The 20,304-nt window shown below is 39.2% G+C and overlaps 1 protein-coding gene across 3 annotated transcripts in view; it reads left to right on the forward strand.

Annotated features, from left to right (window-relative positions):
• Nucleotides 1–3,413: 3,413 nt before the first annotated feature.
• mvb12bb (multivesicular body subunit 12Bb) overlaps nucleotides 3,414–20,304 on the forward strand; it is a 31,515-nt gene continuing 14,624 nt past the window's right edge. For 2 of the 3 annotated variants that reach the window (XM_055162187.1, XM_055162186.1), the window contains exons 1-7: nucleotides 3,415–3,849; nucleotides 4,671–4,785; nucleotides 7,960–8,055; nucleotides 9,932–10,022; nucleotides 11,455–11,584; nucleotides 11,709–11,813; nucleotides 18,753–18,811. In XM_055162187.1, coding sequence (XP_055018162.1) covers nucleotides 4,693–4,785; nucleotides 7,960–8,055; nucleotides 9,932–10,022; nucleotides 11,455–11,584; nucleotides 11,709–11,813; nucleotides 18,753–18,811 — 574 coding nt within the window. In that variant the 5' untranslated portion in view covers nucleotides 3,415–3,849; nucleotides 4,671–4,692. Of the gene's footprint in view, nucleotides 3,850–4,670; nucleotides 4,786–7,959; nucleotides 8,056–9,931; nucleotides 10,023–11,454; nucleotides 11,585–11,708; nucleotides 11,814–18,752; nucleotides 18,812–20,304 lie in introns of all 3 variants that reach the window. The other variant, XM_020935494.2, reaches the window with a different exon arrangement.

Raw genomic sequence — 20,304 nt, forward strand, 5'->3', positions numbered from 1 at the left:
TTAAACAGACAGTATCATTAAAAATGCCTGAGCTGCAACCAAAAATTAGCAGAATGAACCAATAATTATCCACAAAAGTTATTTATTCAAACCTCTATAGCTCAAATCGTATTGTATTACAACAGAAATACCCCAAATCTTGTCACTTTTGCAAAGAAATTGTACACACGATTAATACTGAGCCCCAAGATATATTGTCCCTCCTTTCATATATTGAACGATAAGCTGATATAGTAATTATCATGACAAGCCCAGAGAGTACCTACAATAATAACGGAGGAAAAAAAACATTTAACTGACAACTTGCACAAAATAATACATTTTTTGGTGCTGTATAACTGTATAGAATGTAGATAAGCGTGTGACAACAATACTGCAAGAAGAAAGTCAGGCCATGTGAAACAGTGAACCCAGCAACAGGTAATCATCAAGTGTGCACTTTAACACACTCAGTGAGTCACACCAACTGGTAAGGACAATAACAGGGACAAGAGCAAGGGGCACGGGGCTCATAATGCCCCCCAAAATGTTTGCAGAATGGATATTGAACACCACAGTTGAGGTTACTATTTATCTCATGCCAGCCAAGTTGGCACGCACATCTGGCGCCGGGTACTTAGTGCAATTATTTATGATTTCCTCCAAGATTTAAAAGCTCTTCGCCCGGCCTTGTAATGCAGTAACTGATTGCACTGCTAATGTAATTAAGGGGAGATTATGATGTCCACGTGGCACACCAGATGGTGGCATTCACAGCGATGGGGGAAGGCACAACTGGCACACCACTGCACAAGGGCAGTGAGGCGCAGTCAGTCGGAGCAGGCCAGACTCCCCACCAGACGGAAGCGAGCGGGCGTGCACGTGTGTGATGGCTGTGCATGTGCAGGTGCGTGAGAAATGAGAATAGAATGTGTGAGTGGTGACATCTCTGTAGGATATGACTTCAGGTTATTTGGTAACATTTGGCTATAGACCTGAGGGTCACAATCTTTATGTTCAAAATAGGAACAAAAAAAAAAAAAAAAAAAAAAAAAAAAAAAAATCAACACTTCTATTTTAACTTGTGCAAGTATGTAGCCAAGAAAACAGATGGCCTAAATGGAAAATTAAATTGCATTTGGCAATAGGTAACAAGTTTAGGGAGAGTTTCCATCTATGGCGACAATGAAACAAAATGACCTTTAATTAGAAAAAAAACTTGATATTGTAAAGCCTTGCAAGAACATATCCTTTGGGGGCACTAAGGGTTGGCTCCTTAAAGCATGTTATTATAAGCTATTCTAGAGACACAGGGTTTTATGTGCAGACAGAGGAGGCGGAGGGAGCAGCTGAGGGTCATATATGAAATGAGACCTGCACATTTGTACGCGCTCTATAATGGGTTCACGCGGGTGACGGGGACATGGGGGCGCAGTAGATTTCCCAAGTTGAGATAGGGATATTATTACTCTCACGGTGGCTACAGAGAAATCTCCATCTTCGGTCCCTAGACTAGTGTCAGCAAATTACACACAACACATTGAATGACCTTTACATGAGAAACGGGAACCTTTGCTGTTTTGTATCATTTGGGTGCAAAGTCATTCACTGAGGTATAATTTTAGTCCAGGGGCTCTTCGATCATTAGGGCTCATGACTAAAACATTGTTAAAGCCAAAGCAGGGTCGAAAAAAAGTTACACTTACAACATATATTTGTGGAATTTAACTAAATGTAGTTCTAAGAGTGGATTAAGCATAACATTTTGAGAAAAAGGAAGAGTAGTAGATGCAAATGCTATGTGTCCTCTCATTATATTTAGTGATTCACTCCACATTGTCACACCACTACTGCCCTGAGGGAAACTGACAAAACATACACAAAAATAAGGTGAAGTGTCTTGCCCCAAGGATATTTGATATAATTAGTTTTTGTATAAGCAGAGGTGCTTTATTGCATTATTCATTCTCTTCATACCTGGTTGTGCTAAGCTACTATTGTAGAAACAGCTGGACCACACAGTTGGGGTGACTGACAAAATCGAGGCAGCCAATCCATGCCATCGCCCTGGCTCTGACCACCCCCAATCACAAACAGGGCAGGTATACCACGGCCATGGGGGATGAAGCCACTGATATAAGGCACCTGGTACTCCCAGCTCTGCAGTGTCCCATCTCAGAACTAATCAGGTTGATTTCTGAGATCAGAAAAAAATCAAGGTGGTATGGCAATGAAAAACACAATAGTTGTTGTGTTGTTGCAAAACTGCAAACTTTAGGTTAGTGAGCAATGTTTGGTGTTTTGCTTTAAAATGTAGGAAAAGTATTCTTACTTAGTTTTCAAAGACAGAAGTAAAACTAGAATACTTTTTTATATCATCAGAAAGGTGTGTCTTCACTTGTACCTTTAACAGAATTGAGTCAGAAAGTCTAAAGAAAACAAAGAATGAACAAAGAAAAGGCATTTTTACAAACCTTTCTAAAATGCCAGATGTAGTGCTATGGAGCAAGTCTCGTCTTGGCTGCTCCCCCACAGCCATCACTCATGCAGCCCCACAATCCTCTGCTGCGTGTTGTGTGGTGCACATTAAAACCCTGTAATCGCTGATGGCTTTCACAGTTAGCATGTGTTGCTGATATCTCCAGACTCTCAATGAGTGTTTCATCGCCTATTCCATAATTAGACCATTACTTTAGCAGGTGCACCTCTTCCTAGCCTCAGCGTGGTGTGTGGAAAGTGTTTTTTTAACACTTGATTTTGAGTTTTATCAACTTCAACATTGCTACAAATACACATGAAATGAGCATGCCTGTGCCACGGCTGTCAACATCCTAATGTGCAAGCATGTGTTGGCACTAGTGTAGATGTGAGAAATAGTTTGTGGAGTGGAAAAACAGAAGCTTGAACTTGAACAATAGAAGCAAAAAAGTTTGATGTGAGAAGATGGAAAGTCAATTTGCATGACTGAAGATTCATAATTTTCTCCTTTGACATCTCTGTCTAAAATAAATTAATAAGAAATCTTATCTTACAAAATAATTGATGATATAAACATTGAACTGTTTGCCAATATGCTATGTGCATCTGTTTTGAGGGCAAATTATTGGATCATAAAAAGTGTTTTTGAAATGTTTTGGACTGACAGTTGCTGAGCTTATATTTATCATTTTATTGGTGCAATAAATTAGCCTACTTTGAAATCTCAAAATTAATAGTATTTTAGTGGTGGTTATTATGATGCAAATAGACTTACATTGGTTAGCATACACTATCAGTTAAACACTACATTTGATTTTTCAAATGCAACACAAAAAGTCATGCCTAAAAAAAAAAAAAAAAAAAAAAAAAAAAAAAAAAGATGTATGACCGGACATCTCAGGTATCCGGGGCAAAGGCGCGAAGAATCCATCCATGCGCACAACGCACACATTTGGCGCGCTGATTTTTGTTCCTCTCTGTGAACTAACTCGACGCTATAATCTGCACGACGATTAAACTAGCAAATACAGATCTTAAGTCAATCTCTAAAGAGACCAACTGGCCCAACACAGGGCAACAGCATTACCTTTATAATAACTAAACGGAAGACTGGAGTACTTCACATATGATCTCCAAATTTACTCGATTACGCATCAAAATAAAAAACGATTTATGTGTGCCATGCTGGGACTATTATCAACAAAACCGTATATCCTCTACGGAAAATACAGCAAATATACTTACCTCGGTTGAAGTAAAAAATCAAGAACAGCTTCTGCACCGTCGCTGTTCGGTAGTAAATGATTGATCGAAAACTCGGAAATAGTTGCATGTAGCAGGGCATCCAAAGTCCAAAGGTGAAAAACAAGCCAGAGGAGAACGATCCTCCAGGTAAAACACACCATGGTTTTTACTAATGCAGGTATTAATGTCAGTAACAATACTGTTCCAGCTGTTACATTGCAAAGGAATTTGTATCAAAGTTATTGTAAGCTTTGATTGTAATGCTATTTGTGTATAGCTAATGGATATATAAAAGTTATGTTTGACAAAATTAAGATTTTGGTAAGTAGAAGATGTTTGTAAATGTAAATTTATTACACTTAATTGAACTCATGTAAAACAAATCACAAGAAAGATCCCTCTTGGCTCATTTGCTATCCTGATTCATTAGAATAAGTAGAGTTTGCAACATTTGTTAAAGGGACAGCTGTTTGTGGAGTAAATCCTTTAATTTGATCAACTTAATTGCGATAGATTTCGTAAACATCAAGATTAAATGCTGCAACTTTGTCAGTTCGTCCAAGAATGCTTTAAGCCTAATCTAATAACAGTGCATTGGGATCCTCGGCAAAGCCACTTACCCTGTAAAAGGCCTGGCTGGTCATTATGCAAAAAAAATTCCCTTGGACAGAAATGGATAGGAATTGATTGGAACTTCCTTGAAAATATGTTGCACTCTGGCTAATTTGTGATTTGGTAAAGTCATTGTGCGGTCTCCTAATGCTCTTTAGTGGCTGGTCTCACTTGTCATTAGATCTCAGATTAGAAAGATTCTCTTTCTTCTAGATCCTAATAAACCTCTGAGATGTCAATATTGTTGTTGTTTCTATCTCAGTCTTCCCTTTATCTTTTGATGACCCATGCAATCGTAGTATACTCATTTTTATTGCACTAGGATTTATATGGAATTGAATATTGTGTTTTTTCAGCTGGAAGAGAAAGAGCATCAGTATGACTGAAGTGAGCAGCCAGCTTCCTGCAGAGCCCATCTCAGCAGTAGGGATCGTTGCATCTCCCAGCAAAGCTCCTGATGGATTCCTAGTTGTGAGTATGGAATTATAATGCTGTGCACCATGGATTCTGAAATCATATCTAAGTACAACACCGCAGTTATGCACATTTTGGCATAGTGGTACTTTCAAAAGAACACTGCAACATTTCAGTGTTTTAACTGTAATGGTGATTATGATAACATGATACAGCATAGCCTATATGTTATGAATTCCTAAAATATATATATATATCCTAAATTTGTTATTTTCTGGATTGTTAACAATAATGTCTTGTTGTGTTGTGTTTACCATTGCACTAACTATATTGACCAGAAGTCTTAAGTCTAAAAGCAGCTTAAAGGTAGCTCATTCCCCCTCTTCATCTCCAAACACCAGCCTTCCTCTGTTTTGCCCCATACGCTGAAACTGTTATCTCTTCCTGCTCCGCCCAAAGTGCCCAGCTTGTTCTAATCTCTGGCACAGGACACTGGGTTGGCATCCAAACAGCCACTGGCAGGAGAATGGTGTACACACCACACGGCAGTGACAAACAGAGAGAAAACGCCACCAGGCTTCCTTCTGTGCTCCACTGCTACATCACATTGTAGTGGATGTGCATATAGTCTGCTACCTTTGCACCTGGGTCTTCAACTCCCTCTTCTTTCCAGTTTCTTACTGATAGAACATTGATGTGTGTTTTAGATGTGTAATTAAGTAAACAAATGTTTTTCTTCATTTCAGTTACTGCTTCAAAACTTTTGTACAAACAAAAAGCTTCTCTAAAAGTTCACTTTTGACATTAGGCCTAAATACATATTATAGATTGTTTTTGGAAATATCTGGAAAAAGGATCAAAGTAAAGATAGTAGTACAGAATAAAAAGTGCACAGCTGTCTCAGAGATACAGTGGAGGCTGTTCAGACTCTTTCCAAATGCATTTCAGGAATCACTATGTTGCCTTTCATGTGAAGATTTCACATTCAAACAAAATATGAGCATTTGGCTTCAGTGTTCTGACGCTGCTCCGAGGAGGTAAGTCCTGGGATATTTTGCTGCTCAGATTTAGGTCTTTCAAGCCCCTGTTCAGGCTCCCCCTTTAATACTCACTGCTTACTTGCCATACCTTTTCCATGGCAGATCAAAGGGCTGATTAACTCTTTTGCTGTGTGATAAGGAGCATTCACATCTGAACTTGAGCAGGTTGTTCCAGCACATGAGAGCATGGGCCTGGATCAAACGCACCTCCATGGGGATCAGGAGCCCTACACTCACAGCAACTACCCAACATCAAAACACCACGCTCACACCCACACGCACTGCAGGGCAGAAAGAGATGATGCACAGGTCTACAGGCTCACCTATGTATGTGACAGGTCACTTTCAGAACCTTATTTTACACTGCAGATATTTCTGAGCATTTAAGTTGTAGTTTTATTCATCTGGGGCTGATTTGTAACTTAAATGATGCATGCATTAAATGATGAACTTTGTTTGAGCTGCTGTCCCACATTAAGGAAGCAAAATTTAAGTTGTTTCCTACAACTGATTAAAAAAAGATGGGTGGTCACTGAATAAATGTTATTTGTCCCCCATGGCATTAAATAAATCCTTGTCTGTAGATGCCCATAGCTCTAATCTCTCGTCTTGTCAAAAGTTCAGTGAGCATTCAGATTTTTCCCTTTACTGAGCTACCTGTGACAGGTTCGAGCTGGCTTCCCCTGAGACGGATCATTATGCTTTAATATCCTTTTATTTACAGCTCAGCCTGTGCTGTGTGTCTCTAGAGAGGCTTCACAAGACTTCCACATCTCTTGAGGACTGATGTCATCAACCATCTTTCAGATCAACACTAAAGCATCATTTTAGGAAGTGGCAGTTAAAGCTGTCACTGTGTTTTAAATCATATTGTTGAAACATATTTCAATGACAGTGCAGTGGCGTGATGTCTGCTGTTATATATGAGCCATTCATTTAAGGTAAAGCTGCAGAATTAGGCAGTGGGAGTGTGCTCAGTACTGGCGTTTCTGCCTGTGTCACCTGTGCTGCCGCTGGCTGTGGCAGGATGATGCCTGAGGTGCCTCGCAGGAGGACGCTGCCCTCGTTACTACTCAACTTGACTTTGGGTTTCACAAAGCGAGCCCTTTGTTTACGCTGACAGGATGCGCTGGCTACTGACCTGGAAAAAGTGGCCAAGACGGCTTGTCTTGTAAGGAGGAAGGAGGCTGGTGATGTATAGGCTCCTTCTGGGACCTTTCATGGAAGTGCTGTTGAGACGCCCTGTAATCCCTCTGTGCTCATACCTCCTCTCTTGTCCCACTATCTATCTCCTTTCCCCACTCCCTGCACTCGTCCCCTACTCACCGCTGCTTTTGCATGAATCTCCCCATGCCGCGCTCCCCCAGCCAGTCACCGGGTCATTCATCATTATTGTCAAGGGGCCTGTGTGTGGGTGGGTGCAGAGATCTATGACTTCTTCATTTGAATGAACCTCATTAGATTGACTCTTCTTTGTAAAGGATCCTTTTAGAAAATAAGTCTGGCAGTTATTTAGGTGATTCTCACATGGTAACCAATGGGACATGACGTTTCAGCCAGCCATATTGACTCGCTTGAAGGAAGAGTCTCCCAGAGATAGTCCTACATTTACATAGCAATAGAGTGTAAGACCTTGAGCTTGGATTGTGAAATCCTATCAATATAAAGGAATCAATGACTGTATGAAGACCAGTGAGTCATTTTATACAAGAACAATATCCTCAAGCTTTTAGATAAGTTTATACTTTCGTTTCATACATATTTTCCAGATTAATTCTTTAGGATCACTTATGACATTGAAATACATTTTAAACCAAAAAACTCTCTCAATAATATTATATTTTCTTGCTTACAGTATTCTATAGTATAAGAGCAAACACATTTCCACTGAATATAATTCCTGCTTTCTCACAACACACACTCAAGTTTGGTTTCCTTATTAGAGCAGCGCCTTGTCAGGGCATCTTTAATCAGCCTAGTCCCTGGGGATGATATTTTTAGCCACCTTTTTGGAGGCTAAGACTCCTTTACCCACGCAGAGCACTAATGAGATGGAGCGCAAGTGTAGGCAAGCGTTAATTAAGGCTAGTATGCACGGGAAGAGGCAAAAGCAACACGCTCATGGCATACATACATTAACTTTATCCCACCTCTTGCCTGTTTTTTTCCTCTCCTTGTTTTTTTCACGTAGGTTGCACAAACAACAGATGGCTCTGACGCCGACCTGTGGAAGGACGGCTTATTCAAATCCAAGGTCACCCGCTACCTCTGTTTCACCAGAAATCCTGTAAGTGTGAATGTAAACTTCTGCCTATGCACACCCATCCAGTAGCGCTCTTTGTTTGCCACGGGTTATTAGCTGAGTTTTCCACTGCCACAGTATCCTTGTGGACTGTGCACTTTGATCAGTCAGAGTCCCATTTAAATAGCCAGCGTTCCCGGTTTTTAACTTTCAAATATAATAGATTCACATGCATATTTCAGATGCATAATATACCACGGTGAGATATTTTCCTAGTGTGGATCCTCTTGAGGATATTATTTATGTTTATTCATGAAATATCAATGAGCTGGATTTTAACTATTCAAGTTATTCAATCAACTGCATCCCTAAAGAGATGTACCAACCAGTTACTGTGTGCATAATTGTGAATACAAAAAAAAACTCTGAAGTGAGAGATTAAAGTTAAACGCATTGCATTGGAAATGCATGGATAAGAATCAAATCACCTTCACAGTCTTTGAATCAAATTTTAAATATATTAACATGCTAAAAGAACTATCTATTTTTATCTCAGTTCAATCCATAAGTAGCAAGAATCAGTTGTCACTGTTGTGACGTTTTAAGCCTAAACAAATGGAGAGACTATAACCATTTGCTAAATCAAATGAAAATCACTGCAAGTTATGTTCAAAAAGCTGTAAAGAAAGATGTATTTTCAGTCTATTCAGTATTAAGAGCTATGCATAAGTAGCACCAGGTTTGTGCTTACTTCAGTATAGCATTCAAATAGCCTTCTACAGCCCCCTGTATATGACTTTAAATGCATGTCCACATTGTTTTAAAGATTTTGACATAAATAAAACATGACAGAGCTATCAACAAAGGCTATTTTGTCTGCCAGTCAATGGAGCACCTTCTGTAATTGTCCATGACAAAAACAGATTCTATAAAATTAGCCCCTGAATTATGTGAGGGGAAGTAAGTAGTTTGTGATTTATCATACTCTAGGTTGGTGCAAGATAGCCCTTTTTGTCAGATTGTGATGGGAAAAATCTCACTACCAAAAGAGCAAAAAAAGGTCCCATGCATAGTAATAACATTCATCCATATTCCTCCTTAAGTCAGTATAAAAACTATGAATAAAAAATGCCTCTAATGGTAATGACTGTCGGGCAACAGTCGCTGTGGAATCCAACCTCTCGGACGCATCAAGTCACGCCTGGCTCGTCCCACTCGCTGCCACCACTGTGTATTATTGCAATTTATTATGGCCAAAAATGAAAATGTAATGGGAGGCAGGGAAGAGTCATGCTTGAAAATGTCAACTACACAGCGCCTGATTGTTTTTAACCAGTCCCATTCTGTTGATCAGGGCTTCCTCTGTCTCCTATCAGCCGCCAGCTCCTCGCCAAAAGGTTGAGAATGATTACGAGTTCACACATGCATTCTTTTGCAGAGAAAAGCTATTAGGGAGTAATTACTTCTGCTATTTTGTCAGCCCTTCTTTTTAGAGACTTCCTGTGCTTTCAGTAAATCGTCTACTCTATTATCCTCACATTGAGAAAAATGAGAAATTATTTTTTATTCCTGTTCCCTTTTTTCTTTCTTTCAAATGGTGAGCTATGTGAAGAAATATCTGTCAAACAACAATTATATAGTGCATATACCTGGACTCTAGACAACTAGTTCACTGATAAAGATATAGAAACAATGCCATGTTTTAATGTAGTAGTAGTATATCCAAGTTGTACTCGGTACATTTAACAGTAGCAGTAATAACAGTAATAGTGGTAAAGAAATAAACAAAACATCTAGGAATACATGTCAACACTGTGCTACGGTCATGAATAAAAAATTCATTTTTATAAGCAATAAAAAACTCCAGATCAGAACAGTAAATTTTGAATACTCTTTTTAAATGTAATCTCTTGTCTTGAAGGGGGTCGATGTAGTTACGGATGTTAAGCTGACTGACATTAAGGACGCTTTGCCGGAGGGTTTCACGCCTTTACAAGAAACATTGGACAGTAGTAAGTAAGCAGTCAATTGCCCCTCCCTCCTCTGTTTCCAGCTCGAGACCAGCTTATGCAGAGGTCCTGGGGGGCAGCTTTGCTTGAGATAGTGAATGTTTTATGGGTGCAGGTTAGCTTAATTTATGGCAGAGTGTGGGAATAAAATAAACATTTTGCCCCGGAGGTACAAGAGAAGAGAATCATGAGTCATTGTTTATCTCGGCTGGAGCCCTGCATTTCTTTATGAGCGGCTTATTTATTTATGTATTTATTTGGGGAGAGGACGAGTGGATGGGGGTTATCTAATATTAATGAAATGCGTTCCCCAATGCTTTAGTGCTTTTTGAGTGCTATGTATCCCGCCCCTTGCACTATCCACCATGGCTCAGAAATGTAATAATATTTGGGTGTGGGGAGTAAGGACAGCTTGTTTATTATTTTTATTATCATTGCATTTACACTGCACTTTGGAGTGTTGCCGGGGAAATAAATGAGGGAAGAGCACATGCAATATAGAGCAGCGTGGCTATGTATTTTTTGCCTGAATGAAGAAAAGAGATTATGTTTTGTTTGGCTAAGGTGTAATTTAATGTTTTATTACTTTATGTGAATCCATGTTTAATGTATACATGCGACATTATGTATGAGCTACCCTCCATAATATCTAGACTAAATCCCTGATGTGCACTAGAGCTGATGGAGGATTCACTTGCCTGTGTCATTTCACCTACTAAAGTGATAAAAATGATAATAATGCATTTGGATTTTGTTGCTTTCCATTGTCCAGTCCTTTTCCTTGGAGCACACTAAGTCACCCAGTGCTTATATTAGCTTATGTATTATTCTGTGCTTGCTGGGTAATGGCATGAGCACAAAGAGAACAAATGTTTAGTACTTAGATATACAGTAAGGCACAGGTATTTTAGATACATTTTAAGAAGGAGGAATGTAGTGATATACATTATTGAACATTTACAATAATAAAAATGTAGTGCTTGTACTTTGAGGTAGATTGACAAAAACATTAATCTAAATATGTACTTTTTGCATAGAGATAACAATAACATAATTTCACAATCCAAGAAAAATATCCTAACATGTGAACTTATCCACAAAAGTGTAGAAATGTCACATTTTAAAATTGTATTTTTGTATTAAAAAGTATACCTAAGTGTCAAAGTATTTATAAATGAATTAAAACGTGTAATAATTATTAGGTGAAGAAATTAGGAACTGTATTCTGTCATAGCAGCAGGCATTATAGAAGACGTGTTTATTGGCTCCCTGGGCTTGGACACATTTTCAGAGCTCAGTAAAACTTTTTGCCCAGTTCTGTATATTTCCCCTAAGGATATACTGTACCTAAAATGCCCCTAGATATTATTTTAGCTTCAATCTCGGCGGCGGAAATAGCTCTCTGTCTGACACACTGTTGCACCTGACTCATCAGAGGAAACTGCCACGAGAAAGAAGAGGCTGTGTGTGAGAGTGAGCCCTCGCGGCTCCACTCAGACAGCTGTGTATGACATCCAGATCGTGGCCAAGTCAAAGTACCATCTTGTTAACTACACCTGCGTCGGGTGAGCCATGCTACACTATAAATATACTTCAATCAGATATTACTTATAGGGACTTTCTGTCATATTAAGACAAGAAAAAGTCAAGCATTAATATAATGTCTTTACAACTTTATGCTTTACACAGGGAGATCAATAACATGTTTTTGTGGTCCCGACTTGGAGATGTCCATTCACAAAAACTTCAAACAGCGAGTGAATCCAACAGTGCAACTCCGGCTCAAACTGTGAGGTAAAGGACACATCCATTTACTTAGAATATAATAATATGGTATAAAACATAACATCACCTTCAACATTTAAAACTTGGATAATATGCAAATCAGATTGAATGAATATTTGTATGTATGCAATCTGTTGAAAAATGATTCAGTTACATACTTCTGCATAGTTCTTCCACTACTAGTATGGTACCATCAAAAGTACTATTACCACTTTTCTTTTCACAAATGAGTGAAAAGAAAAATAAATGTGCGTTCTAGAATAAGATGTCAAAAACTTGTAAAATGTATCCAGATTTCTCTCATTTTATTTACCTAGCACATTTTTATTTCTTGGTAGTTTTTTGTACTGTATTCAGTTGAAGGGCAGTTCATCATGTTTTTTTTTTTTGTTACGCAACTGGTAATCCTATGCAGGCATATATTTTTTAATTGAATGCATACCACAAATAAGCAGGTCTACTTGTTCAACTTTCCTGCATTCCTCCTCTGTTATTTCACGCTCAGTGTATTCTTGAGCTGTTCCCTGAACCATATGTACGACAATGAAGACACAAGCAATTGATCACTCCTGGGCAATCTGCTGGAAAGGTTGTGGCTGGACTACGAGGTAGAGAGGGTGAACCGGAGAGAGACGGGCTAACTAGACAGGAACCCCCGAACACAACACGAGTTCAATGAGGGCTAAACTCTTGCTATTTGTGCTGTGTCCCAGGAGGCAGAGGCAGGGCGCTCTCTGACTGTAGTGACAGCAGTGTTGTAGTATGTAGACAAAGAGGAGGAGATGTAGCCCGGAGAGGGAGCGACAGCTGCGAAGGAAGAAGGGAGGAGAGCTCCGGATCATCCGCCGTGCCGGAGTGAGCGTGCCCCCCTTCGGCTGTCTCTGCTCATGCTTCCTCCTTCTCGGCATCAGCCCTTTGTACTGTGTCCACATCAAACAGCTCCATTATTTATCTTCACCAAGAACTGGGGATTTCCCAAGCAAATTGTAAATAAACAAGTGAGGCTCCTTCTGTGTGGAGAGGGGAGCTTGGCATGGGACACTGGAGGCCTCAAGTGCAAGTGCTGTGCCATGCTGTACCCGGCTATTTACACACCAGTTACAAGACACCCCAGGCTTAAGAACAACCAAATGTCTTTCCTTTCAGTCTTTCCCTTCTGGAACCCCTACAGCATATCATCTGCCACTTACTACACTGTAATTCACCTCATTTGGTTTCTGTTGCAACCCTTTGAATTGACCAGGGTTTGGGAGTGGCACAAATAGTACACGCCTCATGATATCCTGTAGCTAGCTGGATCAGATAAGATATTGAGTATGCGTGACTCATTCATAAGTAATGTTTAAAGTAGAAAGTGGTCAGTGTGCTTTGATACTTTCTACCAAAGGCACGATGCTTCCCAACTCTTAGCAGTAATCCTCTGTTCTTTTGAAGCCCACTTTCAAGTTGGCCAGGCTCAAAGGTTAGAATAAAATGTACCTTCCAGCAACTCCCCCCTCCTGATGCCTGCTGAGATCACAGGCTGCTGGTTTTGTCTTTGCATTAAAATTCACCCCACATTTAGAGAGGCTTCTTTCTATCACTATTTCTGTCTACAATGCACTGAAATATATGGGGTGCTATTACAGTAACAAATACATGTAGTATTGAATATGCATTTGGAATTATTGAAGAAAGTGTGTAAACATAAAAATATATTAGCAAAAAACAACGCAACAGTATTAAAAAAAAATCTGCCCACATGAACAGTTCCCTATCAAATATTAGTCTTTATTTGTCCCATTACTACAAGAACAAGAATCTCCCAAATAAACTAAATCTGTTTTTATTTAAGCTAATTTCCTCGCTGCTCTTCACCCAGTATCACCTTCTACTCAACTATTCATATTCAGCCAGAGCCTGCACTCCCTGTATGCCTCCTTCTGGCTATCTATAACAACTTTATGGCCTTTGGAGAATAGCACCTCTTAAATTTAAGTGCTCTTTACAGTCAGTGGAAAAGATGTTTTAAATACAGTCAATAATGTGTAAATTTTTAATGACCCTTATAATTTTGAAAGCCGCAGTGATTCCTCTCAAATGTTACATTGCCTGAGGCAGCAGGAGCTTGTTAGAGTTGTGTACGGAAAGTAAAACCGCAAATCAGTTTTCTAAGCAGTACAAAGCTGCAGTGAGTGCTGGCTGTTGCATCATTATGAGGAGCACACAGACATTGTTTTTGTGGCTGAAGTGCTGTATTCAAATATTTAGTTTTGTTTACTGTTTCTGAATGTTTTTCTGCTCAGGTGAGGCTGCTATAAAAAATAAAGAAACTCAATAAAAAATTGAGTTATAATAAAAGTGAAAGCAGCTACATTTTCCCCTTTTTAAAGACCAGGATCCAGGTAAAGAGCTTGGTATTTAACATAATGTGTATGGGCATGCAAAGCATCCATAGAGATGCATTAGCAAATGTCAAAATACTTTTCAATGAACACTGAGTTTAATATTTAGCATTTTAAAATCTTGATTGTTTTAACATTAGGCTAACTGAAAATTCGAAGAGGTATGATGACACTATCCTGAGCTCCAAAGACGTTGTTTTCCTGTTACTTCTGCACTCTCTTATGCATTTATATCCAGTTTGTTCTGCGCGTTTGAGTCGGTGACACGGCGGTGTTTTGATTCATAGCCACAGCTTGATGTCAACCACTTTAGCTTGTTCTCTGTCAGACCATATCTCCAGAGCCCGACTTTATAATGTGAAAAAACCACACCATCCGGTCAGCCTTTTAATGTGTCCAGTAAAGTATCCCCCTCCTCTGTTCTCCTGGCCAACAGTGCCATTTGTCCTCCTGATAAAACTGTCATGGCAGAGGCTGATATCTGACCTCTACACTGACTGCTAGCATAAATTAGCCTTGTTCTAATATTGCAATTACTTTAGCTTGACTCCGAATCAAGGTTTTTGACATTTCTCTTAGAATAATAGGCTATTGTACACACAGGCACTTTTTAAATCAAACTGTACAGCGATAAAAATGTCACGGCCAAGGATCCATTTTTAGATTTTTTTCTTGAACATGCGAAGCCTATAGAGAGTCATCAGTGTCAGAAGTGGCACGCATATCAATACGCTCTGGCTGGCACTGTCATATGCCTTTGACTCCTTGCATATTGCCATAACTCTGCAGGAGTATTGTATCGGCTTTCATTGCTGGCTGGTTAACCAAGACTTCCCAGTGCACAGGGCTCTGGGAGAGAAGAAGACACGGCAACTGTCAGTGTGGCGCCATCTGAAGTTTGGGAGAACAATCATTTCCTCCACCATCTCACTCATTACTTTGTTGTGTTCAGGAAAGTTACAGAAAGTAGTCAGATCAAGAGGACAGGCGGAGAGCGATGCCATGAATGATGGAGTGATCAGCGGAGATCTGAAAGGCCGCGGACAAAGAGCGTTCAGTGATTTGCCATAAAATCCTGAGAGATTCTTTCTTCTTCACCTGACATAGAGCTTAAAGGAAGATAATGATGGCTCAGGCAGCAGCTCCCACAAAGCCGCACTGTCGTCACATAGAGAAAGTGTAGAGATGTTGTCACAGAATGGGCTGGATGTGTGTCAAAACAAGAGCTCCTTCCAGCGCTCGGGATCGCACTAATATTACTCTCATCCTCATCTTACCTCTGCAGAGTGCTCCTCGGCTGCACCCGCGTCTCCTCCTCTGTCTCCTCGCCTGGATCCTTGTCTGGCTCCTACACAATCTTCTCTACAGTCTCATTCATTGTCTCCTACCGCTGGCTCCTTCCCTTTCTCCTCGCCTGCCTCCTTGTCTCCTCAGCTCCTCTGGCTGTCCTACTGTCTCCTAATAAAAGTGAAAAAATGCATAGCACACTCAGGTGGCCGATGTCCAAAAGCTTTTTTTAAATTTTTAAATAATGTTTTGACAAAAAAGCCTTCGTCACATCATTTTTCTTGCTTTGAACAACACTATCAGGGTGTCCTACAGTCTCCTACCATCTCACCTACACTGAAAAATTAATAATTAGTTAAGTTAAAATGACATGAATTCTGATTATCTTATTTTCATTATTTCTAGTTTAAGTTAAGTTTAAGTTAAAGATGCATTGTGTAACTTTTCTGGTGGAAGTCCATCAAATGCTTTTCTCCATGGATATGCAATTGCTTTGTCTGGAATGCTTCACAGTATGGTATTAAATCTTTTTATATTCATGGAGACCAAACCAGACCAAATTACAGGTCAGATCTGTGGAGAATTAACCCTGCTCACAGTCAAAATGCCTGTAGGTATTTTTGAGCTATAAAACGATCTGTAATTTAATAAATGTAAAATAAAGCTGTTTAATGTCTACTACATACTATGGAACATTCTGCGCAGAGCAAGGACATATCCATTGAAACAAGCAGGTGACAGAAACCCAGTCAAAAATTACATAGTGGCCCTTTAATATTGATTTACTTGATGGATCTAGATTATGCTGTTTCAAGATTTTTCTGATGTATTATATTATTTATTTCAAGTCTCATAATTTGCCAGTGTGGTACTGCTTGTTTTGTAGATTACCAGTATTTGCCAATAAATGTTCTTATTTAAATCTACATTTTCTTGTTAGCAGTCAGAAATGTTTGGATACCAGTGAAATGTGTACATAAAGGCATTTAAAACTATTGTAAAGGTAACTCAGAAATAACTACTCAAATCCAGAAAAATATCTGAAAATGAAGTCATTTTAAGCGAGGTTAGCTACTAACATTTTGGAGTGTACTATATTTCCTCTACTGCCTCCTTCCTTGCCTCCTCCTTCTAGCTTGGTCCCTATCTCTTCTATGTTTCCTTGTCTCCTCAACTCTTTCAGCTGTGTCCTTATCTGTTTTGTCCCATTCCTCCATAATCTCCTCCAATGTCTCCTTCTTATGTCACCTCCCATGTCTCCTCCCTTTGGCTGCATCCCTATCTGCTCCAGTGCCTCCTTTCTTGTCTCCTTAAGTCCTTCACTATTTCCTCCTCTATGTCCTATGTCTCCTTGTCTCCTCCAATGTCCCCTACCAAGTGTCCTCAAGTCCTTCACTCTCCTCCATTGCTTTCACTACTGTCTCCTTCAATCTATCCTCGATGTCTTTGTTTCCTCCACTGCCTCCTTTCCTATCTCCTACCTTCGCTGTCCTCTTTTTCTGTTTCCTTCCATATCTTTCCTCACCATCTCTTCCATATCTATTCCACTATCTCCTCCAATGTCTCCTTCTCTCATCTCCTCCATGTGTCTCCTCCTTTGCCTCCTTCCATGTCTCCTTACTTCCTTCTTTCCTTGTCTTCTAAACACTCTCTGCTCTCCATTTAAATAACACCATAAAAAGTGTTTGCATGTTGATAAGCATAGCCTTCTCTGTCTTGGTTTGTTTTGCTGCTAACATCATTTTAAGTTTGGCACATTTCACTGTAACATAAGACTCCTTAGCTGCCATGTAATTGTATAAATCTTTGACATTCCCAGTTTTACCCTAATTTGATGAGGACCTGCTCCTACACACTAATTGAATATTCAAATGAGGAAAATGTGTCAGTATGGCTCTGTCTGAAATGAGGATTAATTGTTGTCAAAACTCCAGTGGCCAACGTAATATGGGCCCAACACTGCTGTTGATTAGCACAGCTCTTGCCATGGATTTGTTTTAAGAATTACTTGTCTAATTGATTTACCATATGCTAGCCTCTCTGCTGCACCTGAAATTGTATTTAGAAATCTCCAATTTGGACCAAGACAGTTTTTTGTTTGAAACAGATGGGAGAGGAGCTCTGGAGGTTGTCCCGTAAAAAAAACATTGTACATTTCTCTAGGGACTTGTTGTTAAGTTTGGAGGTTAGTTGCAGCCAATAGTAAACAAACAATTCAGAAAATATCAAGAAAATCTCATCTTTTGTGTCAACCCATGGATTATTGATGAGTGCTTTGAAAGATAGCCTTCTCCATCTGTGGTAGAACTCAACCTTTGCAAGGTAAAAAAGTCTCTATTGAAGATGGCAAGTGTCCCCACAAGATTGATGTCAACCTTTTAAAAATTCACCATTGGCCTGGGCTGAACATGGCCGAATGCTCATGTAAATGAGGAGGAGAAAAGTCCACCCTTTCACTGCAAATAAATCTGAGTTGCAAAGCTTCAGCTCATAAATACCACGGCCTGTCACTAGTCTTGTTTTATTGCTCTTGATGGAAATTATTGCATTTATTTATCTCATCCAAAGAGATAAGGCCTTGAAAGCTGCAATTCACAAAAACATCCCCCACAGAATGCCATCCTAAATTCAGCATTACACTTAAATTAACTATATTGCCTATAAACAAAAACGGCAAACATTTACGCACAAATCACATTTTTTTGCACGCTAACACATGTTCTGTCCTTGTCTGCTCATTGGTCGATTTTACCTCTACCCCAAACTCTTATGCGTGGTGCATCCTCAAGTAATTCCACTTTTAATGCTATAGCCAACTACTTTGCATTATCATTATAAGACCATTTGTTTTATAATGCAATCTGGGAGCTCATTTTACCTTCAAAGCATATATCACACAATGCTGCTCTGGTGAAGCTGTGATTTTTTTTCCTGCTTGCTGTGGATTTATCGATCCATAGGGGTGAGTCACAGGGTGTAATTCATGATAGCTTGATTGATGAGGATTTCAATCTTATATGGTTTGTTAACTTCGAATGTGCGCAAAGTGCATTCAGTGCTGTTTTCTGTAATACAAGGCCATGAAACGGTAAAGCAGACTTCCTTTCAATAATAGAATTTTCCCCCTGAATTTAAAACAGTTAGACTTCAAAAGATAACCTCTTATTTCCACATATACATTCATTTGTATACCTAGAAATTGTAAGATTGCACTTATTCTTTAGCATCATTTAAAACAAAGTAAGTTGTATTTATTTGTGACTTATTGTTGTGACAGGAGGAGCACTAGCCGGCCAGACTGTGAGCGGATTAACAGCGGAGGTTTCACCAAGACTGGTAAGCTTTTTAAATACCACACCCATATTTTTTTTTACATAGTTAAAGCAGAATTTAGTTTTATACTAACTAACACACTATTATTAAAATCACCCACGTCTACACTTAAGGTTAACTAGAAAGGTATTTGTCAGGAAGGGCATCTGGTGCAAAATCACTATAAACTACTGCATTCAAATGACAGATTTTTTGCTGTGGCAGCCTTATAGATAAAGCTGAAAGTAATTTTATTAGCTGAAAGAAAAAAGAAACTAAGAAGTACACTCATATAGGACTGCATGTAAAGAATGAAGTAACACTTTCTAAATATGAACTTCTATTCCAAACTAGCTTCATAAAAAAAAAAACTAATGTAAGCAGATTTCTTGTGGTTATAGTGACAAAAGCCTTAGCATTTAGAATGGTATGATGCGTTTAAAGCTCCTCCTGACGGGTACCTGTGTATAGTCAGCTTTGGTTTGATCTACACCTGTTGTAGAGCCGTGCTTATCTGTACGTGACTTTCCCAAAGAGCCGCGCATTACCCTCAAGAGAACATTTAACAGCTGTCAGCCATGATCCATCAACACTGTACTGCATATGCACACACACACACACACACACACACACACACACACACACACAGCGCACCACACAGCTCACACCACTGGATTCAGCCTCATGCTTCGGACAGGAGAAGTGCTGCTTCAGTTCAACTTTTCAGGGTCAAAATAGCGAAATATGTTTTTATTTTTATTACATTTTTTTCTGTAGCAGAGTTGATCTTAAGGTTTCATAATCATAACAAATATACTGTATATACAGTATGCTGTAATAAGGATGATTATTAGCCTGTCTAAAGATATCTCAAAGACCAAAGTTAAATTGGGCTATTAAATAAATTATAAAGTAGTTTGAAAAAAAAAAAAAGGCTTGGGTTTCAGTGGTACAAACAAATGATAATATTAAATCCAGCCTAAATAAGTAATTTAAAAAAAAAAAAAGCTTTATTTTTGTCACAATATTGAAATTCTTTAATATAAACAACTGTCTCACTGTGACATGTCAAACCTTAAATTACATTATTATTAATTTTACAACAATTTTTTAATTTTGTTTGTGAAAATTTGCCAACACTGCAGTAACAGAACTGGTCATATACTGAGCAGCCCTAGTTTAGCCATGACAGTCTAAGCCCATATTGCGAGCGGACTGAGAGGCTGCAGACTACAAGTGTGTAAGCTGCACATGGAGCCAGTGTAGAAAGCTGCTTTTTATCTGGCTGGAGAGAGACCCCATGTGGTGAACATTCATCCTGCTCCGTGCGCTCTCACAGAATAAAAATCCTGGAAATCTTTATTGAAAGCTGGAGGGGTAAAAGCATTCACCTATTTGCTTTATTTTTTTCTAGCGTTTTTAAGATGATTAATACATTATGGGATGGCTTTGACACTCGTTTCATAACTTTGCCAAGTGTGGCCCTGAAGGAGCGGGCATTAACACACAGCCGAATG

This window comes from Boleophthalmus pectinirostris, unplaced genomic scaffold (genome assembly GCF_026225935.1).
Source record: "Boleophthalmus pectinirostris isolate CB_2022bp ecotype Guang Dong unplaced genomic scaffold, ASM2622593v1 HiC_scaffold_4, whole genome shotgun sequence".
Taxonomy (NCBI): Eukaryota; Metazoa; Chordata; class Actinopteri; order Gobiiformes; family Gobiidae; genus Boleophthalmus; species Boleophthalmus pectinirostris.